General features: G+C 42.2%; 6 protein-coding genes across 7 annotated transcripts; 2 read left to right on the top strand and 4 right to left on the bottom strand.

Annotated features, from left to right (window-relative positions):
* Positions 1–215: 215 nt before the first annotated feature.
* Positions 216–1944, bottom strand: LOC6575654. The gene has a single exon (XM_002001627.4). It carries the CDS (start codon positions 1521–1523, stop codon positions 981–983), a length of 543 nt encoding a protein of 180 aa, XP_002001663.2. The 5' UTR covers positions 1524–1944; the 3' UTR covers positions 216–980.
* Positions 1945–2347: 403 nt separating this feature from the next.
* LOC6575655 (putative apoptosis-inducing factor 1, mitochondrial) lies at positions 2348–5866 on the bottom strand. 2 transcript variants are annotated; one of them, XM_002001628.4, is made up of 7 exons: positions 5417–5866; positions 5023–5270; positions 4649–4936; positions 4491–4590; positions 4184–4433; positions 3307–4121; positions 2348–3242 (listed from the first exon to the last, which is right to left on the bottom strand). In XM_002001628.4, exons 1-7 carry the CDS (start codon positions 5526–5528, stop codon positions 2845–2847), a joined length of 2211 nt encoding a protein of 736 aa, XP_002001664.2. In that variant the 5' UTR covers positions 5529–5866; the 3' UTR covers positions 2348–2844. The 2 variants fall into 2 exon arrangements, with proteins under 2 accessions (XP_002001664.2, XP_015020234.1); XM_015164748.3 differs by having other exon boundaries at positions 5233–5270; positions 5417–5865.
* A 244-nt stretch (positions 5867–6110) lies between these two features.
* Positions 6111–10062, bottom strand: LOC6575656 (tubulin-specific chaperone D). Its single transcript, XM_002001629.4, has 4 exons — positions 9015–10062; positions 7815–8957; positions 6872–7746; positions 6111–6811 (listed from the first exon to the last, which is right to left on the bottom strand). The coding sequence occupies exons 1-4, from the start codon at positions 9955–9957 to the stop codon at positions 6206–6208; spliced, it is 3567 nt and encodes a 1188-aa protein (XP_002001665.1). The 5' UTR covers positions 9958–10062; the 3' UTR covers positions 6111–6205.
* A 148-nt stretch (positions 10063–10210) lies between these two features.
* LOC6575657 lies at positions 10211–12029 on the top strand. Its single transcript, XM_002001630.4, has 2 exons — positions 10211–10774; positions 10848–12029. The coding sequence occupies exons 1-2, from the start codon at positions 10636–10638 to the stop codon at positions 11729–11731; spliced, it is 1023 nt and encodes a 340-aa protein (XP_002001666.1). The 5' UTR covers positions 10211–10635; the 3' UTR covers positions 11732–12029.
* Positions 12030–12346: 317 nt separating this feature from the next.
* LOC6575658 (protein farnesyltransferase/geranylgeranyltransferase type-1 subunit alpha) lies at positions 12347–13788 on the top strand. The gene is made up of 3 exons (XM_002001631.4): positions 12347–12707; positions 12773–13133; positions 13196–13788. Exons 1-3 carry the CDS (start codon positions 12569–12571, stop codon positions 13686–13688), a joined length of 993 nt encoding a protein of 330 aa, XP_002001667.1. The 5' UTR covers positions 12347–12568; the 3' UTR covers positions 13689–13788.
* An 883-nt stretch (positions 13789–14671) lies between these two features.
* LOC6575659 lies at positions 14672–22273 on the bottom strand. The gene is made up of 5 exons (XM_002001632.4): positions 21183–22273; positions 17965–18068; positions 16849–16965; positions 16307–16782; positions 14672–16239 (listed from the first exon to the last, which is right to left on the bottom strand). Exons 2-5 carry the CDS (start codon positions 18064–18066, stop codon positions 15834–15836), a joined length of 1101 nt encoding a protein of 366 aa, XP_002001668.2. The 5' UTR covers positions 18067–18068; positions 21183–22273; the 3' UTR covers positions 14672–15833.
* Positions 22274–23034: the final 761 nt, after the last annotated feature.

Below are 23034 nucleotides of genomic sequence, written 5' to 3' on the forward strand. Positions count from 1 at the left end.
TACTTGTATTTAGTTTTAGCTAAAAAGAAAGCGAAAGGTGTTCATAAATTGATCTTAAAACAAAAACAAGAAATGCAAAAACTAATTAATTTTTTTGTACATTTTCAAAGGCACTTTATTAATTATGAAATACACACACATAATTATAATTATAATTAATATACAAATTTTACAAGTTGTAATTATTAATCATTAAGTATATACATGCATACATATATATATAGACAACTATATATATACACATATATATGTAATTAATTTTAATTAATATAATTTTTGTTTGTTTTTCATTCGTCTAATTGCTTAAGTTTAAACACCGCCAATAGCTAATAATTAGCACTTTAGTGTCGCCACAATACCTGTTCTTCCATTGAAAAAATACCTTATCTTTCGATATGATATATATATAAAAAATATATATATAATATATATATAGAGCATATTATATACGAAAAAAAAAAAAAACAAGTAATGAAACAAATTTATATATGCAATAAATAAATGAAATCAAAACTCTGAAGTCAAATGTTTCTATGAATACAATTTGGGAGACTTTTAGATCAGTTACTGATGGCTACATTAGTTTCAATTTTCTGTGATTTGATTATAAATTAGATTGTCTCTCAGATCACTAAATTATAGTTACTTCTTAAGTTTAGATCAGCCGCTTTCTGTGTTTTAGCTCAGCAGATGATAATGTTAGATTTTGAATACTTTTTAGATCAACTGTTGATTGCTCTGTTGATGTTTATGGCACTTTCTGTTTAGATCAGCTTCTGAATGTCTTTTACATCAATTGATTTTTGTGCTTTAAATCAAAAACCGATTGTGTATTTAGATCAGTTGCTGACTTCTTTTAGATCACTGTGTGTAAATTACTTTTGAAGTTTAAAACAGCTGCTGAATCTGTTTTAGATCACTGTGCTACGTCTTAAGTAACTGATGTTTTAGATCGTCTGTCTTTTAGATCTATTACTGATTTAGATCAACTCCTGATTATCAAGGAATTCACGGATCATATTGCGGCACGACTTGAGCAACGCCTTGTTGCATGCCGCAGTGGAGGTGGCCTTCTGTTTGGCTTTTACTATTGTGCTGCCGCCGATTGCCGCCACGCTGTTGTTGCTGCTGCTGCTGCTGCAACTGGGCGTGGGCGTGGGCGTTGGCGGCGGCGTCGCCTTGGCTGGAGTCAACGAGCGGCGCAGCAGATGAGGCGGGATGCTGCGCTTCTTCAGCGGTTGCGACGCAGCAGTCATGGAACTGCGCATCGGCTCCTTCGGCGTGGACTCCTCGGCGATGGGTTCGAATGAGGCTGCTCCTCCTCCTATTACTGTGGCTGTTGAAAGCGGCGGCGTTGTCTGCTTGACATTGGCGGCCTTGATCTCGTACTGATAGCGCAGCATTAGCAGTGCGGCAGCTGCCTCCAGCTCGAGTGCGCCATAGTTGTTGATGTACGGCAACTTATCGGACTCAGTGTACGGCTTGCCCGTCTTCTTGATCAAGGATGCCATGCGACTCTTCATGTTGACGTTTGTAGTTGAACTGTCTACCCACCTAGCAGTGCTCGCCGCTTTTATGCAAGCTCAAGGATTTACCTGGCCACCAGGTGAGGTGGATTGCGCCAGGCTACCTGCCTATTGACCCGTGTCCGCTAATAAGTGAACTAATCCGGGGCAGCTGGCGTAACTTTGAATTTCTTATTACCAGCCAGGTAAGACATCTTTCATAATAAACCTTACCCATGCAAATGCCATATTTGGTCTTGGACATTTGTAGGATCATAAACTTTAACTGGGAATCGTAACAGTTCTCAGATTCTCAAAATCCATAAATAATGTCACCATTTGTCAGTTACAATTTGAGTTTGTTCACAGAATTTTTTATCCTAACTTAGGATTCTTAATTTTTCCCATCTTATTTTAGATTGAAGCCAAGTATAATAAGAGGTTTCATACTGATATTCTCTTTTGAATATGTTCTAAAATTTTCCTTTGATCTAGACTATATTCTTTTTCTAGAATAATAACAAAAATATGTGTATATCTAAGGTGCTTGTTTCACAAATTTTATTTGCAAGCTTTCATCAAATGGAGGCTTTTAAATGAATTATTTTGAAGTGTTTGTTTTATGCTATTTAACAGATTTTGCAATGGGTGCTATAAGCTGCATTATAATATAACATACATTAAATATATATATAGGATATATATTAAATCAAGTACATAGTTGCTCAATTAAAAATTAAATAATAACAATGCTTTCTCTTAGCATAAAAAAAGAAAAGAACTGAAAAATGAAAAGTAAAAGTAATTCAAGTTGATTAGATGATAAACTATATAGCCAGAGATAATCTAGTAAACATATTTATTCAGCTTGATTTGGTTTTATTTTCTGTTTTTCTTTTACTTTATTTCCCTCTGTGAATCCAATCGAGCAGCTCTGATGTCTCAATTCACCATCTCAATTGGATGTTGACTAAAAATCAACGATTTATTCCAAAATAATAAAATTAACACTAAATTTTTGTTGCATTGTGCCTTGTGTCTGTGCTGCTCATGCATATACAAATGCACACACACACATATACATATATACATATCAAGAAATATATATATATGTGTATATCTATATATGCTTTGAAGATTTTTAAATACATGCATTTAGCTGCTGACATGGAACGTTGGGTGGCCCCGATGACGACGACGACGGCGACAAAGGCGATGACTACGTTGACAACGATAGCTTCTGGGTCCATTCGTGAAATAAATATATACATCTGACTTGGCTAGGCTTGACTTTAGGGTCTAACGATAGAGTCTCTCTCGAGCACATCCCTAACTAGTATTACGCGTGTATCTCAAATAGTTTGGCAACCTCATTGAGATCATCATAACTTTTGTTCTGATTGATTATCGTCCGCGCCAGTCCAATCCGATTGAATAGATTCCACAATAAAATGCCAACAATTTTTTCGTTCTGCAGATAGAAGATGACGCCCTTGCCATAGTTCGGCTCCTCGCTGGGATCGCAGCTCATCTCGGGTCCGGTTACTGTTTTCAGTTGTTCGTCAGCATTCGCATCCGCACGCACCTCTGTATGGCTATCCGCACGCTTCTCGTTGTTCGAGGGTATTGCGAAGACACCTACGGTGGGCAGCGAGGAGTCCACCAGGCCGATGCCCTCGTAGCCAATCTCTGGGCCGAGGTCAGACCAGAACATACTCTGATGGGTGTACGGTTTCTCTGTAGATAAAGAGAATAGATTAAAGTATTCTCATATATAAATATATTCATATCCAATGCTCACTCGCTCCAGTCATATTCTCGCCAGCTAGCCGGCCGGAAACCACGGAATGATCGTGATGCTCGACACGCCTGCGTCCCAGCAGCGGATCATAGAAACAGGATGCATCACCGGCTACAAACAAATTGCGACGTGCTTCCAGCTCGGCATTTACCACAAATCCACCCATGCTACGATCGACTTCCAGCTTCGAGGCGCCAGCCATTGACGTGTTCGGCGAGCAGCCCACGCAGACAACCACGATGTCGGTCAGCAGAGACATGCCATTGTTCAGTTCCAGCTTCAGCTGGGACTCGTCCCGCGTGGCTGTGCGGATGCTGGCATCTGGTATCACACAGACGCCCTGCGCCTTCATCTTCTGGGTTGTCCACTCGCTCAGATAGTTGGGCAGTACCTTGGACATGTTGCCGCTCTCCTGGAACACCTGGTACACCTTGCCTCCGTTGTTCTCTTTGGAGTAGTGGGCCAGCGAACAAGCTAGCTCGCTGCCAACGAACCCATTGCCGACAATCGTGATCGAGCGTTTCTGCAGCGCGTAGCGACGCAGACGATCAAAGTCATCGGGCGTGCGATAGACCATGATCTTCTCCTGCACACTGGGCGGGGCGTCACGGAACATGGGCAGATTTTTGGGCGAGCAGCCGGTGGCAATTAAACACGTATCGTAAGTGATTTGATAGCCGTCACTTAGTGTCACAATACGATTCTCTGCATCCACTTTCTTAACGGCAAAACCTTGAGCTACGGCAATGCCGCCGTTAACGCTTTCGTCCAACTTCTCCGGATCCACAAAGAATTCCTCTGGCTCAAAGTACAAACTGGGGGATATTTAAATGTGAGTCCACACAGCGATGCTTAGCGCATTCTCAGAGTGACTCACCTGCGTTCCGAGCCCGTCCACTGCTTGAAGCGGTAATCCTTAATGGGATCCTCGTTCGGATTTGGCGTATACCAAAGCTCCTTGGATAGAGGTGGGCGCATATATGGTTTGCGGAACTCATTGCTGATCATCAAAACCTTGGCCTTGGCGTCGTTAGATTTGATGGCGCGGAACGCGGAGAAGGCAGCTGTGCCGCCACCCACGATCAAATAGGGAACATGCGCGGGAAGTTTATCTGAGCTGCTAGGTGCTGAAAGGATTCAGTCGATCAGTGCCATAGATCAAAATTAGCTAATCTGCCATTTACTTGTGACAAGGCCGGAGATTTTGGCTCGCTTCAAAGCATCCTCTGGACTCTCGCCATCGCCCGAACCGTCCTTATTCTGTCGTGACCACAGCCAAGCGATCTGCAAGGGATTGCGAACTGTTATTCATGATAGATTTCTATATATGTGGGACACATACGATGCCTCCGGCTACAAGCGCCGCCAATGCACCAAGGATGCATCGTAGCTTTAGCTGTTTCAGCTTCTCTTCCGCCTTCTTTTTATCATCGTCTTCACCATCACCGCCGCATACATCGCCGCCGCCTCCACGTGCAATGGTTGTCTCTCGGCGCAGCCGATGGAATTCCTCGCAAGGATCTTTGCATATGTCGTCAGATTTGTCCACGCTAAGCGCTGGCGGCTTCTCGCACTGCGAAGACTTCAACACTTCCTGGGCAGTGGATGACGGTCGGGAGTCCGCATAGGCCTGGAAGAGAAACCGCACGTATTAGAGATTGCATATATAGGAGATGCAAATGAAGTGGAATGAAAGAATGATGGAATGGATGATACCACGCGAAATTGTGGTTCTTGCATGACAGCAGATGCGGCAGTGAAGTTGATGGGCGGGCTCTGCATATTGGAAGCAGTTGTGATTGCCCCAACATCGTCATCCATATCGGGCACGAATTCCACACTTTGGGCCACTTTCATGCAGGCATTCTGATTCGGATACTTATTGGCTTGTAATTTAGAGCGTGCCTCAAGCGTACGTTTTTTTACCATTTGATACAAACTGTTGTGTGCCGGCCGGCTGATGCCTGCAATGGAAGACACACATTTTAATACAATAATTGTGATTTCTATCAAATAATAGTGCATGCCGGTCTGCCAGTCGAGCATAACCTCACTCTAGCTCCACCTGCGACACTGCGACACTGCGCCACTGCTCCAGTGCTCCACTTACCATTTATCAGTTGGGGAAGTCGATGTACGGGTTGTATGATTCGTCTGCTGGCTAATATGTGCGCCTGTCGACAGAACTTTTGACACAAACATCTCACACTCCAAATGCTCATAATACCGATTCGATTCGTATCGTTATGTGTTTGTCTCGAGGGGGGCAATAAAGGCAACAACAACAAGATTTTAAATCTATTTGGGTTTTCTTGTGTAACAATAGTATAAACGTGAATGTATATATTATTGTTTTAGTAAATAAAAAACGTCGTGTTTTGGTTCGATATGTGAATTAATTCTCAGTGAAAATATGACTCGAGTATCAGCACAGCTACATGTATTTTAAATGCGAAATTAGAAAGACTTTTAATTTACATCACACACATTCGGATCGGAATAAAACATTTGCACACACGCACGCCGTCTCCATGTACTGGCGCTTAACAACACTGTGCATTTGTCTCACGTACCGCCACGACCAGGGCTGCCGTATATTCTGTTTCATTTCACAATTCAAAAAACTTTTGTGAAGATTCGTTACTTTTGTGCTGGACTATGAATGATTTTTGTTTGCTTGTAGTGATACAGTTAAGGCAATGTATATCATTTTCAGCTTTTGCTGCTACCAATGCCACCCTTTCCATCTGAATGGAGTTTCGTTCTCCTTCAGCCCATGCATTGGAATAAATCACAAGGATTAATACAGTTTATCGAGTCGAGCTCGATTCTTTTGTGCAAGGCAATAAATTATTTATTGACGGCTACGTCGAGTACATTGGTATGTTTGCTAAACTAATTATTTATCAGCCACAACTTCCAGCTTGCTGGCAGCAGCAGCTGCGCCACTCACCGGTGGCTTAATACCCATCAAATTGCAGAGCTCATTGCGCAACGGTCGCACCTCCACCAAGGGCAACGTCCAGTCCGTTTCCGAAAGTAGATTCAAGATCTCATCCATGTTCTCTTCCGGTATGTCGGTGACATCTCCGTGCAGCGCCAGAGCTTCGTATAGCTTGGTTGCTGCCGTCTTGCGCACGTGCACATGCTGTAGACCGAGGAATACGGAAATTTTAGAAAGGATTCTCTTGCTGAGTCGGGGCACTTGGAGCAGCTGACAAAAGGTGCTAATACTGGTAGCAGTCTTGTACAGCTTCTTGTAGCCCTTGACCTCCAGATTGAGTAGGCGATAAATATCCTCGGCGAAGGGATTTTTCTCATCGTGTAAGACATTTTCAACGCTGCCCGAGCCGAGAAGAATGTCCAAGAAGCTGAGCATAGGATAGGTCACGCGCTCGTTCAGGAGATGACTCTCGAAGTTCTGCACAATCTCCGAGCAGAGCCGCGGCACCATCTCCTGGTGGGCACGCAGGAACTGGAAGAGTGCAGCAGAAGCGTACTTGATCTGCAATGGAGATAAAGATATAGATACTCTCTCAGCTCAAATGTATTATCTGATGCTCACCAGAGATTCGGTCAGCTGCCCAATGCTGGCTGAAAGTCCAAGCAAAACGCGCTTTGAGTAGGCCGGCAAGGCGAGCAGCTCGCAGAATAAGGGGAATGTCTGGTCAGCAAATAGCCACAGGACGGACTTCTCGTCCTTCGGGAAGATCTCGAGCAGTCGCTCATGGTCATGAATATAAGGAATAGCGGGCACCGTGTGGACCAACTGGCAACAGAGGCGGCCAGCCAAGCCGCGTGTGCGATCGATTTTCTCCACTGCCTGCTGCATGAAGCCAACAACAATTTGATGCACTTGGTGCGGGGATAAGAGATCCGCGGGACACTCCGTGGCCAGTTCGTAGAGGGCCTGCATCGCCGCCTCGCGCACCCAGGCGCCAATATCTCCGCGATTATCCAAGGTATACTCATCCAGCGCACGCAGCAGACAATGAATCACTTTATCAAAGTGAATCCGGTTCGCAAAGGAGCAGGACACGGACGAATCGTAGCCAACCGTCTTGACCACTTTTCTCAGCGCCTGAACGCTGCGAGTGCGCGCCTCGCTCCACCTGTAGGTCTGCACCGATTCGTGATCATTGCACGCGCCTGGAGGAACCAGTGCGTGCTTTACTAGACTATCCAATACGGCTGTCAAATGCTGTCGCAATATAAAGGCGGGCAACACGCCCAATGCGGCAATGTAGCCCATGCGTATGTGCTCTTCCAGGTCGTTGTCAGCGCCTTTTAAATACGTCTCGATGATGCGCGCATTCTCAGCTGAGCGCGATTCCAAGCAGTAGAAGGAGAGGCAGAGCTCTGCAAAGGCCTCGACAGCAGCGTCGCGAATGTTGTTCGTCTTGGTGGTGAGGCAGAGCTCAATGACGTGCTGCCAGCTGGCTGTAAGGGAAGAGCAGATGTTTATAATGAATATATCAGAATATATATATATATATATGTATACAGACCTAGACACTCCTGGTTAACGGGCAGCTGGGCCACGCTGCAGTTACGTATGAAGCTTGTTGTGCTAAGCTTCATCAATTCGCCGCTCATGCCTCGATAGAAGTTGCGATCCACAAAAGTCTTAACTAGATCATTCAGCTCAGCAATGCGCTGGTTGGATAGGTAAGTCCCCTTGGAGTCTGGCGCCCTTTCCAGCTCTCTTAGGGCCAGCGTTATCTCGCCCATGGCCAGCACGCAGCCATGCCTTGCGTTCACGTCGATCGTCTCCGTCTTGGCCAAGAGTTGAGGCAGGACAACGGCCGCCATGTACTCGGGTGCCCGATAGGTGAGCTTGTGCAGCGCCTTGGCTGTGAGCTCCCTTATGGCTGGATCCCAGTGGCCCACCTTGCGCTGCACCAGATGATCTATGAGAGGCTGGCGATACTCCTCGAATTGAGCAATGAAATCGCTAATGGACAAATACGAATTCTGTCGTATGCCCACGGAGTAAAAGTCCGTGGTTGTGGATATCTCAATGCCATAGGGAAAGTTGCCCAGGCGTCCGACGCTCTCCTGAAAGGCAGCTGAGGCAGCGCGTCGGCAATTGATTTCTCTGTCAAACACGGCCACAGTGAGCAGACCGGATGAGATTAGCTGGACGAATGGCTTGAGATCGTCCGGGTTGTAGGCGCGAGCAAAGGCCCAGCACATGTAGCAGGCAGCATCCCGAATGTGTTGGCCGACGGACATGTAGCCCTTCACCTCGTCGTAGAAGAGCGCCTGCATCAGCAGTGGCACAAGTTCGTGCAGGCGATAGGGCAGGAGTAGGCCCCTTTTGGCTAACTCTGCTAATGCAAGGCAGCCGCCATGCCATGCCTCGTGCGGCTCCAGAGGATTGAGTATGTCTATGACAGAGCCAATCACCTCATCAGCCAGCTCCTTGGGTAGGCGATTGGTAACGCGACCCAGTCCCTTGGCTGCACTCCAGCGTATATCGTTGCCGCCACTGCGCAGCGCTTGGAGAAGCTCCTCTATGACCTCCTCAATAGCGTCGGGTACTACGATCTCCTCGGCAGCTGCGTCATCCTCAGCCTCAGCCTGTACAGTCAAGAAATCGCCCGCAGCGTTTGGCTGGGCAGTCAAATTGCTGGCCAGCGAGCGAGTGCCTGAAGAGGACGAATCTTTGATTGCAGAAGGGTTTAGCTATTGAGAAATAAGTTTACCTCTCTTGTAGCGCCAGCTGGCGATGCGTGGCTTGAGCTGCACCAAGCCTAGTCGCTGCACAATCTTGATATAGTATTTATATTTCAGGAAATCATCGCCATCCTTGTACTGACAGCCCAGGATCCACTTGAGCAGCTTGTCCGCATAGGGCAGCAGATCCTCTCGCTTGCCATGTTTCAGAATGGATGCAATGGCAGCCAGTTGACCAAATTTCACCTGCAAGGTGTCCGCTTGGTGCTGCTCGATGATCCAGTCGAAGAAGCGCTCCAAGTACAAGTCCTTGATGTCATTGCGCACAAAGTACTTGGCGGACAGGTAGGCGGCCATATTGCTGCAAGTGTCGTTGGAAGAGACATACAGCTTGCACAGCTCGTAGATGCGCTCCATTTTGGGCACGGCAGCGGGAGCTACTGGACCATCATGATTACAGTTGTTGAGTGGCAGAGGAGCAGCTGCCTCATACGCATCTAGTCGGGACATGTGAAAGGGATTCAGCACCAGTATGGACATCCAGAGGAGCAGCACATACCGAGTCTCCCAGTTGCTGAACTTCTTGGGATCCTGCTCGCTGAGCAGCTGCAGCACAAATTCCAAGTCGCTCAACTCGTGAGGCATAAACTTAACCAAAACTTTATATGTGCGTACTTTGCAAATCACGTACAAGTACTTAAAGGCAGCATCACGCTCCCCAGGTTCTTGGTTCGACTGTCTAATCTTGTTTAGCAGCCGTGTCAGTAGCAGCTCCAGATGGGGATCGAGCAGGTGCGGCTGCTCTTGGTAGCGCGAGAGCACCTCTGTGTATTGCTCGAATTCTCGCTCGAAGGAGTTCGCTTGTATCGATTTAATATTATCTATGAGCGCGAGGACTTGCTCCATTTCGGCAAAGTGCTCCAGCGTATTTGCCGGCAAATCATCGTCCTTGACTTCGTCGTTTTGCTGCATCGTTCTGCTTTTATAACAAAATTGTAAATTATTTGAACAGACTGACAAGCAAATGAAGTCGAACTTCAAGTTTCGTTTCTTTCACTGTTTCAGCTTTGATTCGTTCTAGCTGTTTCGATTCACAGCGCGGTCGCTGACATGCCAGGGCTGGCAAGTAGGTTTCTTTTTGAAAATTTCATAAAGTGCCAAAGTGATGTTTGAGAGAGATTAATTAATCGGCTACATAAACTATTTATTAGAAAATTTGATCATTTAAGGGCGGGTATTTTTATATTCATACGAGTCCTTAATCATCGTAAAATGCAAATACTTGCAGCACTGCAGCTCTGTTTCATTTCTGCTGTTCGTCGATCATATGATTGAGAACGCGGCAGCTGCTTGTCCAGGGCTGGCAGCCGGCTAAAAAGAAGACTCACGACTGCAAGACGGTTTATTTTGCGGCAGTTCTGAATTTTGTTGTTCTAATTTTGAATGCAATTGTAAAAAAAAAAAAAATAGCTAATGAATAGGATATAAGTAAATAGACATCTTACGATTGTTGGCATCATACGAACGCGGTATCGCGTGCTGCTCGCGCTGCTGAAACATTGTGGCTTTGGTAGCCCTGACGCATTCGCGATTTTGTTTACACGCTACAAAACCTTGTATTTTGCGCTGGTCTTGGCTCCAGCTCTTGAAATGAAATTGGATAACTTTCGGCTGATCGATGAAGTGCGAAAGCGTCGTGCTCTCTGGGACTCAACGATGCACTACTGTGCACGCAAAGATGTTGGCCCCCTGCAATGGCAGGAGGTGGCAAGCCAAATGAATCTGGACGGTGAGCAAAATGAATCCAGCTGCATGTTTATCCTGCTTTATTGATAATCTTTATTGTTGATATATTTGTACAGTGGCAGTGTGCAAGAAGCGCTTCAAAGGATTGCGTGATAGCTATCGCACCGAAATACGGAAAATACAGCACAAGCGTATCGCAAACTCAAATTGGCCTTATTTTCGAGCCTTGGAATTTTTGCGTAATATATTCGATCCAGATAAATTGGTTGCCTTCTCGCCGGTGCCGTTTGACATAGACAACGATTTCTCAGACTTTGAGCAAAATAAGCTGGATGACTTTGTTATTGATGTCGATAATGACGATTCTTTCGACTTCGATGTTATGGGTGACATATTCAAGCGGGATACAGTCGACTCACAAATCCACGATTCTAGCTCCGATCATTCGATGATCAGAAGACAAAACATTGATGTGCCGAATACATGCACCCCCATGAATAGATCAGATGTGGAAACCCCACCCAGACTGTTATCTCCCTTGCTGCCCAAAGCGCCAACGGCGAAGCGTGCGAAACGTCGAAAGACATCCTCGTCCACAGATGGAGCTTATCAAAATGGCCATACAACAAACAGAAAGTCGACACCAGTGCTAGCTACTGCGGACTCAACTGCCAAAGATGATCCTGATTACAATTTCCTAATCAGTTTGCTGCCACACGTGAAAACGTTATCAAGTATGAACAACATGAAATTTCGTACGGAGGTCAGTCGAATGCTGATGGAGATGAATCAGCAGGATATGGAGTCGACGGAGCATTTAGGTGCCTCCAGCTTACCAAAAGTAAACCCAGCATCAGCAGCTGGTGGCTATAATCACGAGCATGACAGTGACACCACAAAATATAGTACGGGGACTGGCTCAATGAATGGAAGCGCTTTTCTCGCTCATAGTTCGATGATCGAGTGTGATGTTAAGATCGAAAACGAGCCCCTATATTGAGGATTGATCAAGAATTTAGATGTAAATACATAAATCCTAGATTTTAAGCTATAAACACGCAATTGGCTGTATCCAAATTATAGTTTTACGGCGTAAACCCATATATTACAAAAACTGCGTCTGTATCTGATAAATGGTCCCTCACTACGCCCCTACACAACCACCCATATTCTCAATACGGTAATTATACAAAATAATACAAATGGAATATAATTTACTCCATCTTTGTCTCTGAAGACTATTTTATCTTCATGTAATTGTTAGTTATTTAAAGAAAATAAATATAAGGAATATAAAATGCTTAGTATGTTTGTCAGTTTTGGAATAAATTTTATGCTGTGGAGGTATTTCCCACACATTAAATATTTCGATTGTGCGCCATTTACTGAGAATGCCAAAGTGAGATGATAAACAGAAGATGCATTTCGAAAACCAAATCGCTGAAGTAAGTATATTTTAGCGGTGACTTGGAAATGCAGATATTTCTAGATTATAAATATATCAGTGGTCATTTTTGTTGTAATAAAAATCCGAATTGTATAGAATAAGAAGGTTAAAACTTTAGACATTTAAAATGTATCAAATATAGCAGTATGTTTTGATTTTTGTGTGTATTTTTTGGTTTTGGTCTTAAATTAAATTTATCGATAGTGTTCCATTCGCTGTGAATGGCATAAAGTAAGCGTCGCCCAGTGAACGGTACGTGAGTCAGCTGTTGCATTTTTTGTAAAGCCGAAGTGCCTGTGAGAATATTTTCACGAAAGTTATCTGGTCGACTGCCATTCTATTGTGTTCCGCCCAATTGTGCACTTGCTGTAGCGCTCTATTTGCACAAAAATGACAGATAGTTCAGATGAGGAATATCTGCACACCGAATGGGTGCCATACAGCGAGAGACCCGAATGGTCCGATGTGACGCCGCTGCCACAGGACGATGGACCCAATCCTGTTGTTTCCATTGCATATTCACCCAAGTGTGAGTATACACCTATATTAGGATATAAGCAGAACAATTCGAAATCATTTTATTCAACATTTCAGTTCGGGAGACATTTGATTATATGCGCGCCATTATTGCGAAAGGTGAAAAGTCGCAACGTGCCCTGGAGCTGACAACCGAAGCGCTGCGTCAAAATCCTGCCAATTATACGGTGTGGCAATATAGACGAGATATATTGCGTGAGCTGAAAGCCAATTTGCAGGATGAGTTGGACTACCTGGACGAGGTCATTGGACAGAATGCCAAGAACTACCAAGTGTGGCATCACAGGCGGGTCATTGTCGAGATGATGAATTGCCCCAAGTGGGAGTTGGAGCTGACACAGAATGCCTTAGACAATGATGGCAATGCAAAGAATTATCATGCTTGGCAGCATCGTCAGTGGGCCATACGTACATTCAAGTAAGCCCAATTCGCCGACGTTATGGTATTCATATACAAATGCTAATCATTTATCCCTTTAGCCTCTATGACGACGAGCTGGACTTTGTCGACCGTTTGATTTGCGAGGATCAACGCAACAATTCTGCCTGGAACCAGCGTTTCTTCGTTCTCAAGCATTTTGGGTTCACTCCAGAGGTGATCAAACGGGAGGCCGAGTATGCCATGGATCGCATACGTGTCATCAAGAATAACGAAAGCCCATGGAACTTTTTGGTTGGAGTCCTGCGACAAAGCGAGAGTGGAAAGCTCGATAGCCTGCCGGAAGTTGTGGAGTTTAGTGAGGGCTTGTACAATGCTGGAAATCGATCGCCCTATCTATTAGCCTTCCTCATCGATCTCTATCAGGAGCAGGCCCTGGAATCGAAGCAGGAAGACAACAGCATTGCCCAAAAGGTTTATGCGCTGTGCGAGGACATGGCCAGCAAACATGATGTTATACGTCGTAAATATTGGCAGTACGTGGCGTCCCATCTGAAGACGCAGCTGAGCAAGCAGGCGGAAGGCAATGATTAGCTTTTTTATTCATATACAATATATGTTTGCGTTTTTGCCCTACAGGCATTATTTTCTTAATATACAGAAATACATACCATGTTAGACCATAGACACCGTTCATAGAAATCTAGTTAATTTATTTAAGTTCTGCTGCAAGGCCTCGCCTTGTTTTGTTTACCAAGCTCCGTGTTGCTGTTTGTCCACGTAAAATTCATCATAAGATAATTTTGTTCATTATCTAAACGCATTTCTTATCAGTGAGCATTACTTACAGTGGGGCAGAACCGATAAATTTATGGAAAATAAACAGAGTTCATAGACTGTCACTATCGCGGACTTATGTCCTGTAGGTCTGCATCTTTATCTGTCTAAATGTAGAGGATTTTTCCACAGTGAACCTATTCAGTAAAAGAAATTGTTAACTTTCTGCTGTCTCAATATTTTTATTTAAGTTTGCTTCTTTCAGTTTTTTTTTCTTTTTTTAAATTTTTCTTTTTATTTTTTAGTTGAGTACATACATTATAGCAGTTGGTAATATATAACGTTTTTTTTAGTTTCTTTTAGTTTGATTTTCTTGCGTATATATTTTGTGTTTTTTTTTTTTAGTTTGTTCAGAATGGAAAGAGTTTTATATATTTTTTCATTTACTTTTGTTTTGGAATAGGCAAAAGGCAATTGGCAATTCAACAATTTGGGATTACAAAAACTTAATTTCGTGTGCTCTTTGCCAGGCATTAAGTAAAATACTTTAAAATAAAGCAGAAGACATCTTTGGCGTGTTTAGTATGGATACAAAATATTGTTTTTCATTTTAATGTATATATACATATATATAGAAGTATATATATATATATATATATGGAGTACTCTTTTGCATAGTTTAATAAAATTTCGTAATAATAAAATATATATTTGTTTTTTTTTTTAATATTAATTTTTTAAAGATTTGTTTTTTTTTTTTGTCTGCTCAAAAAGTATTGTGAATTTTAATTTTTTAATGATTTCAATTGTTTATGAGTATCTACTTTGTGCCCCTTTAAGTAAACCCTGTCAGTTCTACATGGGTCAAACTAGGTTGGGGAAATATATTGACTAATAGGCAAAAAGAGAGAGCAAATGCAAACTAGATTAACGGCTCTTCAGTTGAAATGAGTAAACACAATTATCAAAAAACATTTTGAGTTAAGTTGTTAAATTTCGAAATTCTAATTTGAAAAAAAAAAAAAAAACGAAATACAAAATCTAAATGTCTAGTTTCGTATTACTTTTTGAACAGACTTCGTATATAAATTTGAAAAAAGCCTATTAAATTCAAACATACTTTCAAAATCAAAGCTATTTGGGAAATTAGTTTTAAAGACAGTTCAAATATATCTATATATAATATAGTTTAGAAAAAGTGTAGGCTCACATTATAAAATATTTAAATTTCCTTTTCGTCTACTACAACTGATTCATGTCGCTTGTCGCATGTGTTGGGTGTAGCCAGAGAGAAAGTTTTAATAGTTTTTTCGTTTTTTAACAATTTGATATATAGAATTTCTATATATATATATATAGATTTGTAATAATGTTCGCCTTTTGTTTGAATTACATTTGTGTAAAAGCATTTTTAGCAAAAAAAATTAAAAATTTACATTTTGTTTCATTTTTAAAATCTGTTTCATCAGAGTTTGTGTTTCATTACAAATATTACTGTTTTACTTCATTCTCCTGTTACTCCTTTCTATTATATAAAATAAATCATTTACCAACATTTCGGTTTTTCGTTTTCTGCGCTTTGTGTGAGGAAGCTTCATATACCATCTATAAATATATATGTATATATATTTATATATACTATATAGATATACACTTTAGTTTTCGTTTGTTTTTCATATAATTGTTAAAAAATTAATGCCACTTGTGCCACTTGCTATATTTTTATATGAATGTATATATACGTACAATCGACGTTTGCAGCTGTTGTGTAGCTCTAGTTGCTTACAGCTTGACATGGACATGCACATACATATACATATATCATTCAATACCAATCAATCTGTAGCTCTCTCTAATGTAACTCTGTCCTTCTCTCTTATGCCAGCTCTTGGAGCTACAACGTCCTCCATTTCCCTCTCTCTGTCTCTCTATATCTCTCTTTGTCTGTCTCTCTCTTTCTGTCTACTTATCCTCTCCAATGCCCTCGTCAGTTGTTGTCTTACGCTCTCTAGCCTCATCGTTGCTGATATCACATTTTTCAGCCAACATATCCTCGATACCCTCGTCGTCCACCGCCTGGCTCTCGCCGGGTATATGCTTGCGCACAGGTAGCACAACGCACAACTCATCGCCGTCCTGAGGTAATGGCGGAAACTTGGCAAACGAGGTGTTCGCGATGGTGCCCACGGTGCTGTCCTTATAGCAATCGGGTGTCATACGCACACGGCATGTCTCGTAGGCCTTGACATAGCCCAGCTTGGTGTATAGATTCCTGGACGCATCGTTCTGTGGACGTATGACAACGAACGGAGTATAGCCGCGCTCGATCACCAGCTGAGTCAATGACTTGGCCAAGCGAATGCCATAACTGCAAGAGAGGTGAGACAGATTAGATCACTATAGATCTGCAGATCTGAGGGAATGGCTACACCCACCCCATGCGTCGGTAATCTGGACGTGTTTGCATAGAAAACATAGCGCCGTAATATGAGTGTACCATCCATGCCGCCAGCTCGTTGGTGTCCTTGCGATAGATGCCCAGTCCGGGCAGCACACGCACGAGTATATCAAAGAGCTTGACGCTTTCGATTTCATTGGCCGGATATAGATCGTGTATGCCCTGAACGTTCTCCAATGTTAGCAAGCGCATTTCCGCATCGTCGGGCAGCGGCTCCAGCTCCAGGTCCGTGTTCAGCTTGTTGCACACATAGATATCACCGCTCAGTCGCTCCATCACACCCATCTTCGAATAGAACTCATCCAGGCGATTCATAATTGCGATGTGCGTAAAGTTCAGGTACAATGGCTTTCGCCAATCTATAAGTACATCTTCGGTGCGCATCAGATCGACGTACTCGATTTGTGCGGATGGACAAAATATGCCAAAAGTTTGGTATATATTGTTGTGCGGCTGCAATCAAATTGCGAGATTTATATGATGCGATATGGTCTATTGGCGTAGGCTATGACTATTTACCGTTAGCGTGCATCCTGGAAAATGTAATATTATCGGCTTTTCGGGCCAATCTTTAGCAACATAAAACTTAAAGTCCCAAATACGATCATTCAGGTACGTTTTAATGGTTTGATGAAACTGAAAATGAAAATGAAAAGATTATATTATAAGAATATTTTAGAAGGGACTTTCGGAAAATATCTTATATGATTAGAGAATAATAAAACAAGAGCAGCAATGGAGGATAGCATAGTACCATAATTAGCAATTTTGTAAGTATATAATGAATTTATTATGGGTTTGAAAAAGGTCAGAATTGGACTGTCTTAACTAAGAAGAATATTATAATAATTGAAGGTTATGTATAGTTTTTTTGTTTGTTTCTTTTTTATACATAAATAATTCCATTGATTGGGCTAAAGAGCTAATGGCTTTCGTTTAGTTAATGCTGACCTTATAGACAAGGTCTTTGTAATTTGCACACCGCATAGCCTTAAGATTTGCATATAAAAATATTCACGTGTTGTTTTAAGCGCGCCTGGAAAAAATAGCGAAGAATTTTGCATAAAAGTTGAAACTTTGGCTGACGCCGAAACTCCAAAATTTCTTTGAAAGGCGAAAATAGTTTACTTTAGGACACGCCTCCTTGCACAGTGCCAGCCCCTGTACCTGCCCCCATCCACAGCCAAACAAAGCGAGCTTGAGAGGAGCAGCTCCTCCTTGCCGTTTGCTGCTTGCCGTTTGCAGGGCGCATTAAAAATTGAAATGAATCGTTCGTAAACAGTAGGAAAAAAAAGAGGTCAACATCAGTCGATGGGTCGTCGAGATTGCATGACTCTGTGTGACTGTGCGGTCTACCTGGTTGGTGGGTTGCTGCTGGCAGGCGCTTCACACACGCTCGCCCACGTGCACGCCCACAACAGGTAATTGTTGCTACAAATTACCTGAGAAGTGGGCGTGGCTGTCAGATATTATAGAGTCGTGTCAGTGGCATGCAACAAAGGCTGCCTCAATATTTATGTGCATTTTAAGTGGGTGGCAATCGGAGGTCGAATATAGGTCTATGGGTCTGTGGGTCTGTGGGTCTATGGGTCTGTAGGTCTCTTCAGAGAGAGCTCATAGAGCATTCCGGCTTACCTTTAATGATTCCGGCAGATAGCGCTCTAAAGTTACCAAAATTTCTGGAAGCTCTGATTCATGCACCAAACGAAAGTGTCTACCTTCAGGAATGATTTCCATTTCTGTAAAAAAAGAGAACGAGTAGATATATGAGAAGAAAGTTCAAAGCGAAAATATGATAGACAAATGAGCGTACTCAAGATAATCTCTATATAATGTATAGGTGATTAATGGTACCTATATTCCGCTAATTGGCAGTTTTGCATTTCTACAATTATATCCATTTCCCACTTGCATTCCTTTAACCACCTACCACACTCAGCTCTGGGCTTAGTATAACTGCCCTCGCTTTTTACATTCGCTCATCTGAATCGTTAAATATTCATAAAGGGTTCAACCATCTGTTAACAATTAGGGAATTAGAAACTATTTAAATTTAAATTATATTTAGGCAGTCTTTTCCGCACTTAATAAAACATTAGCCTGTAATCCTCTTACGCTGCATAAATTTCACTTTTGCTTTCCCTCTTGTAGATTTATATACATGCATATATCACAGAGAGGCCTTCACAGGCCTTCACAGAGGCCTTTTTACTATGCTCTGGAATAGATATTGTATACATATATTATATATAATATATATACTAGACACATTTTATTCACCATAATGGCAACTGCAGCTGCCATTAGCTCTCTGCCTCGCATATGAGTCGCTTGCCACATTTTGCAGCATTAATAATCTCAAATATTTGTTTGCTTTTTCGAGTGCAATGGGTTATTTGTGTGTCCCCTTTTCTGCATAAAATACACCCACTTTTTCGCTTTATGACAGCCTCACGTTTTGGCCTCAATCAAGGCCAAAAGGAATGGATTATGAGAGCACTCAATGTGCTACAATTGGGAATAGCCGACTAGATGATCATCATCATCAGCATCATTATCGGCACCGATATCATTGTGAATATTATATTATTCATAATAATATATAGTATTATTGTCATTAGCATCAGCATTGCCATACTCAATATTAATACTATAAAATCATATACAATTTGTGGATCTTGTTAAAAGAAACCCCAATATAATTACCCTGATTACTCGCTCTCAGTGGTTACAGGGTATTTATGGCAAAATGTACAAGTCAAATATGCAAAATAAAGAGTCAAGAACATGCCGTTGACAGTCATAACATAGACGATAATGATGGTGGTGATCATGACGATGAAGATGATGATGCTGTCATCTTGGCTACTAAAATATATATACTATAATTGATGCCCATATCCTTTAGATTTTTGGCTTTACGTATCGAATATGTAAGCACATCCGTTATTGAGCCAATTTTCAAACCATATTAGCTGCTATAAACCGCATACGTAACGAGCTATTTCCTCACCCACAAACTGTTGACTGCAGTGGCATGGAAATGTGTAACGAAACTCTTGGGTTTCCTTGGTTGTTTGTATATGTAAATATTATAATAGTACATATATTATACATTATACATAAGAAATATAGTTGGGCTCCTCTATTGCCATAGAAAAGTGTATAAATAGTATGCAGTCAGTGGGTAACCTTCTACATTAAAGCCAAGTTTATCTCGCTTCAACATTTTTTATCCCAGCTCCAATTTTCGTTGATTGACAGACTAGTCGACAAAAAGGGGAAAAATGCTGGTTGTTTGACAATTTGACTGATTGATGATGTGATTGATTGGCTCAAATGGCGAATATCATTCATTACTTGTTTTACTGGGTTACTATGACTATATTTATTACGGCCATTTCTGTTGTGTGTGTCGAAGCGAACAGAGCGAAGCAAACGTTGACGCCCCTACATGGGGGTAACTATGACGGACGCTAATGCCTTGTGGCTGATTTGTGGAAATTAGTATTTGTATTAGTCGTGCTCTTGAATAATACTTATGGATGTAGGTGATGAAGTGTGTGGGGTGTGTGCTCAAGGGTGCAACGCTGAGATTTCTTAAGGGCTGCGTAAAACATTGCTCACAAGAGACAATGCTGATGTGAGTTAGGCTTGGAGATACCACGAATCTTGATCATGATTGATCATAGGAAAATGAGATGGGTAGTCGAAAACAGCTTGTAGTGAGATCTCGAGCCATTATGTTCGACATCCCCTTTTGCCTGGTTCATGGATTATCACATTGATTGAACTAAAATGATAATTTATGATATTTTCCTTTCTACATTTCTTAATAAATACTAGTTTCTTACTAATACAACAAATTAAATGAATTATTGCTCATCAATATGATTCGCGAACAAATACCTAGAGTTGAGGAATCGATTACCTGAACCGAACTAAACACATTTACCAAGTGTGTCTGCAGCCCTGGGGTCTCTGCCCACTTGCACATTCGTCTGAGACAGTGTGCGAATACAGACGGCTAACTAAATGTGCAGCTCAAAATACAAAATCAATATAATAAGTGTTTCTAATCTGTTGTCAGGCAGACAGTTAGAGAGAGGGTGGAAGGGAGAGAGCAAGGAGAGCGCGACACCCGATAGTCGCTTGAACAGAGACCGTTCGCATAACAGTTTTTTCGTTTGCTTACTTAACCGTTAAAAATACCGTTGACATTTCGCAGCGGCAGCCGCAGCAGGTAGCAGACACCGCAGCCGTCTGGCGAATCGCTAATTCCATATCGTTGCCATTCCCAAATGTGGAAGCATCTTTGGCCCCTCTCCCCCTTGGATCCTGTGGCACCCGCTATGCGCATCGCGCTTGCCGGCCAATTAATTTGGTTTTTGCCCCAATTACAATCGTGCAAGTGCCTATGAAGCGTTAATTTCGTATACCCTATCAAGTGGGATAGATGGCATTCCCTAATATTGCACATTATAGTTAAAAATATAATTTAATTTATAAAAAATAATATTACTTGTTAATATAAAGTGCAATGTTATTGCAATCGTACACAGAGCAACTGATATTTTCTATATGGCTCTGCAGCAAATATAGCTAACTTAACCAACTGTTGCTTCACTTTCCAAAAGCCCAACTATTGGCAGTTCAGCTAAAAGGGTATTTTAAATTCTATTCACACGTTTGATTTGCTTTCCTCTTCTTCATATCTGGGAGACACTCGATATAAAAATATGTTCATGGGCGAGCAGAAATCTCTGCTTTAATTGACATGCACATGTGCACTTGCATATGCACATATATACCCTTGCATTTGTGTATATGCGTGTGTATATTTAAATACTTACAAAAAATATTAAATCCGTTGACCTTGTATGAATTTGTTGCTGCTTGTTGCTGTTGTTGTTGCTGTTGTTGTTGTTGTAGCGATTGCTTTTGCGTTTGTGTCAAGCCTGAAGCCAGCTGCTTGAATTAATTAGTTGTTATTTGAGCTTAATTATTAATTAATTTGATGGCAAACAATATTTTAATTTTTTAAATTAAAATTTTTTTTGTAGAAATTTTTCGCAGTTTTAGAAAAAAGTGCAGTATGAAAATAAGTTGTTATTTCTTTATTTTTTTTTTTAATTTTTCTTTTGTTTGCGAATCACAGATGCTCTTTATTAATATAATTGGTTGGTATTAAAATTGTTGAGTGCTAGTTTTTTTTTTGTTTATGTTGAAAAATTTAGTTGCCTGGTAGTTGATATTATTTATATAAAATTTAGTTCTTTATAGATTGTAAATTGTATTTAACCGTTGTCTCGTGTCGTTTGGTTAGGCCCTTTATGAATGGAGGATGTCGGCAGGCTGCTCAGGAGCAAGAGCTGCTATGCTTATTTGTATTTGTATGTATATATCTATTAATGTATTAATGTATGTGCCTCTATGTTTAAATGTGCATCAAAATTTCGAAGTACGGTATTCTTGTTGTTGTTGTTATTGCTGCTGTTGCTGCGACTCCTCCACAGACAGGCCTAACCAGCCAGGAAAGCCCGTTATTCCGTTTGCTGTTGTTTCTCGTTTATTATTGTTGCTTTTATTGTATTTGTATTATGTGTATCTTCGGCAGATACAACAACAAGCGTGTGCTAGTCCAGCATGGCGGCCGAGGACGTGCAGTAGTTGGTGATGGTAATGCTCTGTGCTTCTCTTCTCTCCGCTCTCTGTTCCTTCCACTCCTTCTTATGCTTGCTGCGGCTGCTATTGTTGTTTTTGCTGTTGCTGTTGCTGCGTCCCACGCACACTGCACACACGGTACGGTACTTTTTAGGTGTATTGGTGCTTAGAAGGTATTTGGTTGTCCGTCTATCTGTTTCACTTGTTTTTTGGTTTGCGATTTATGTATTTTCACGAAAATTGATTTTCTCCTGTGCTGCTGCTGCTTCGGTTGCTGTTGCTGTTGTTGCTGCTGCTGTTGCTGTTGCTGCTGTTGCTGGCCTGGTTCTGGTTGCTGCTGCAGCTGTGTGGGCTTCGGAAGTATCCTTGTGCGGCGCCTGCTTTTTGGCTTCAGTTATTTGTTTAGTGCCAGGCCCAGCCCCAAGGACGCGCCACTTGGACACACAAACACACACAGTCGCGCGCGGCACACACACACAGACACACGCACAGTTCGAGAGAAATTCAATCCGCCTAATTTAATTGTTGTATTACGACTCTGTGGCCTCTGCCGTGGGCTACGCTTTTGATTCACTGCTTCTGCTGCTGCTGTTGTTGCTGCTGCTGCTGCTGCCCTATGCAGTGCGTTCCAAATTTGTTGTGGACTTTGTGTACTTTGTGCGCTGCGCTTTGGAAGGCGTTTGGAATTCGCAGGAATCGAACTAATCTGACTGACTGACGACAACGAACTGATTCTGAATCCAAGGAGCAGAGCCAGATGTTGGCCCAAGTTTCTATATTTATGTGTGTGTGTGTGTGTGTATGCGCGTATGTGTGGCGAATCGGCACTGCAACGTGGCAACGTCGTCAACGTCGTGTTGCCGACATCTTTGTTGCTGTTTTTATATTCGCATTTTGTTGTTGCTGCTGCTGTCGGCTGTTGGCTGTCGGCTGTCGGCTTTCGTCTGCGTTCTCGTCCTCGTCTCGTGTGTTGCGCTACCTACAGCTTGAGAGTTTACGACTTAGCCGCTTGCTTTGTAACGCATTTTCCATCCCCTAAAA

Source organism: Drosophila mojavensis, unplaced genomic scaffold, assembly GCF_018153725.1.
Source record: "Drosophila mojavensis isolate 15081-1352.22 unplaced genomic scaffold, ASM1815372v1 contig_36, whole genome shotgun sequence".
NCBI lineage: Eukaryota > Metazoa > Arthropoda > Insecta > Diptera > Drosophilidae > Drosophila > Drosophila mojavensis.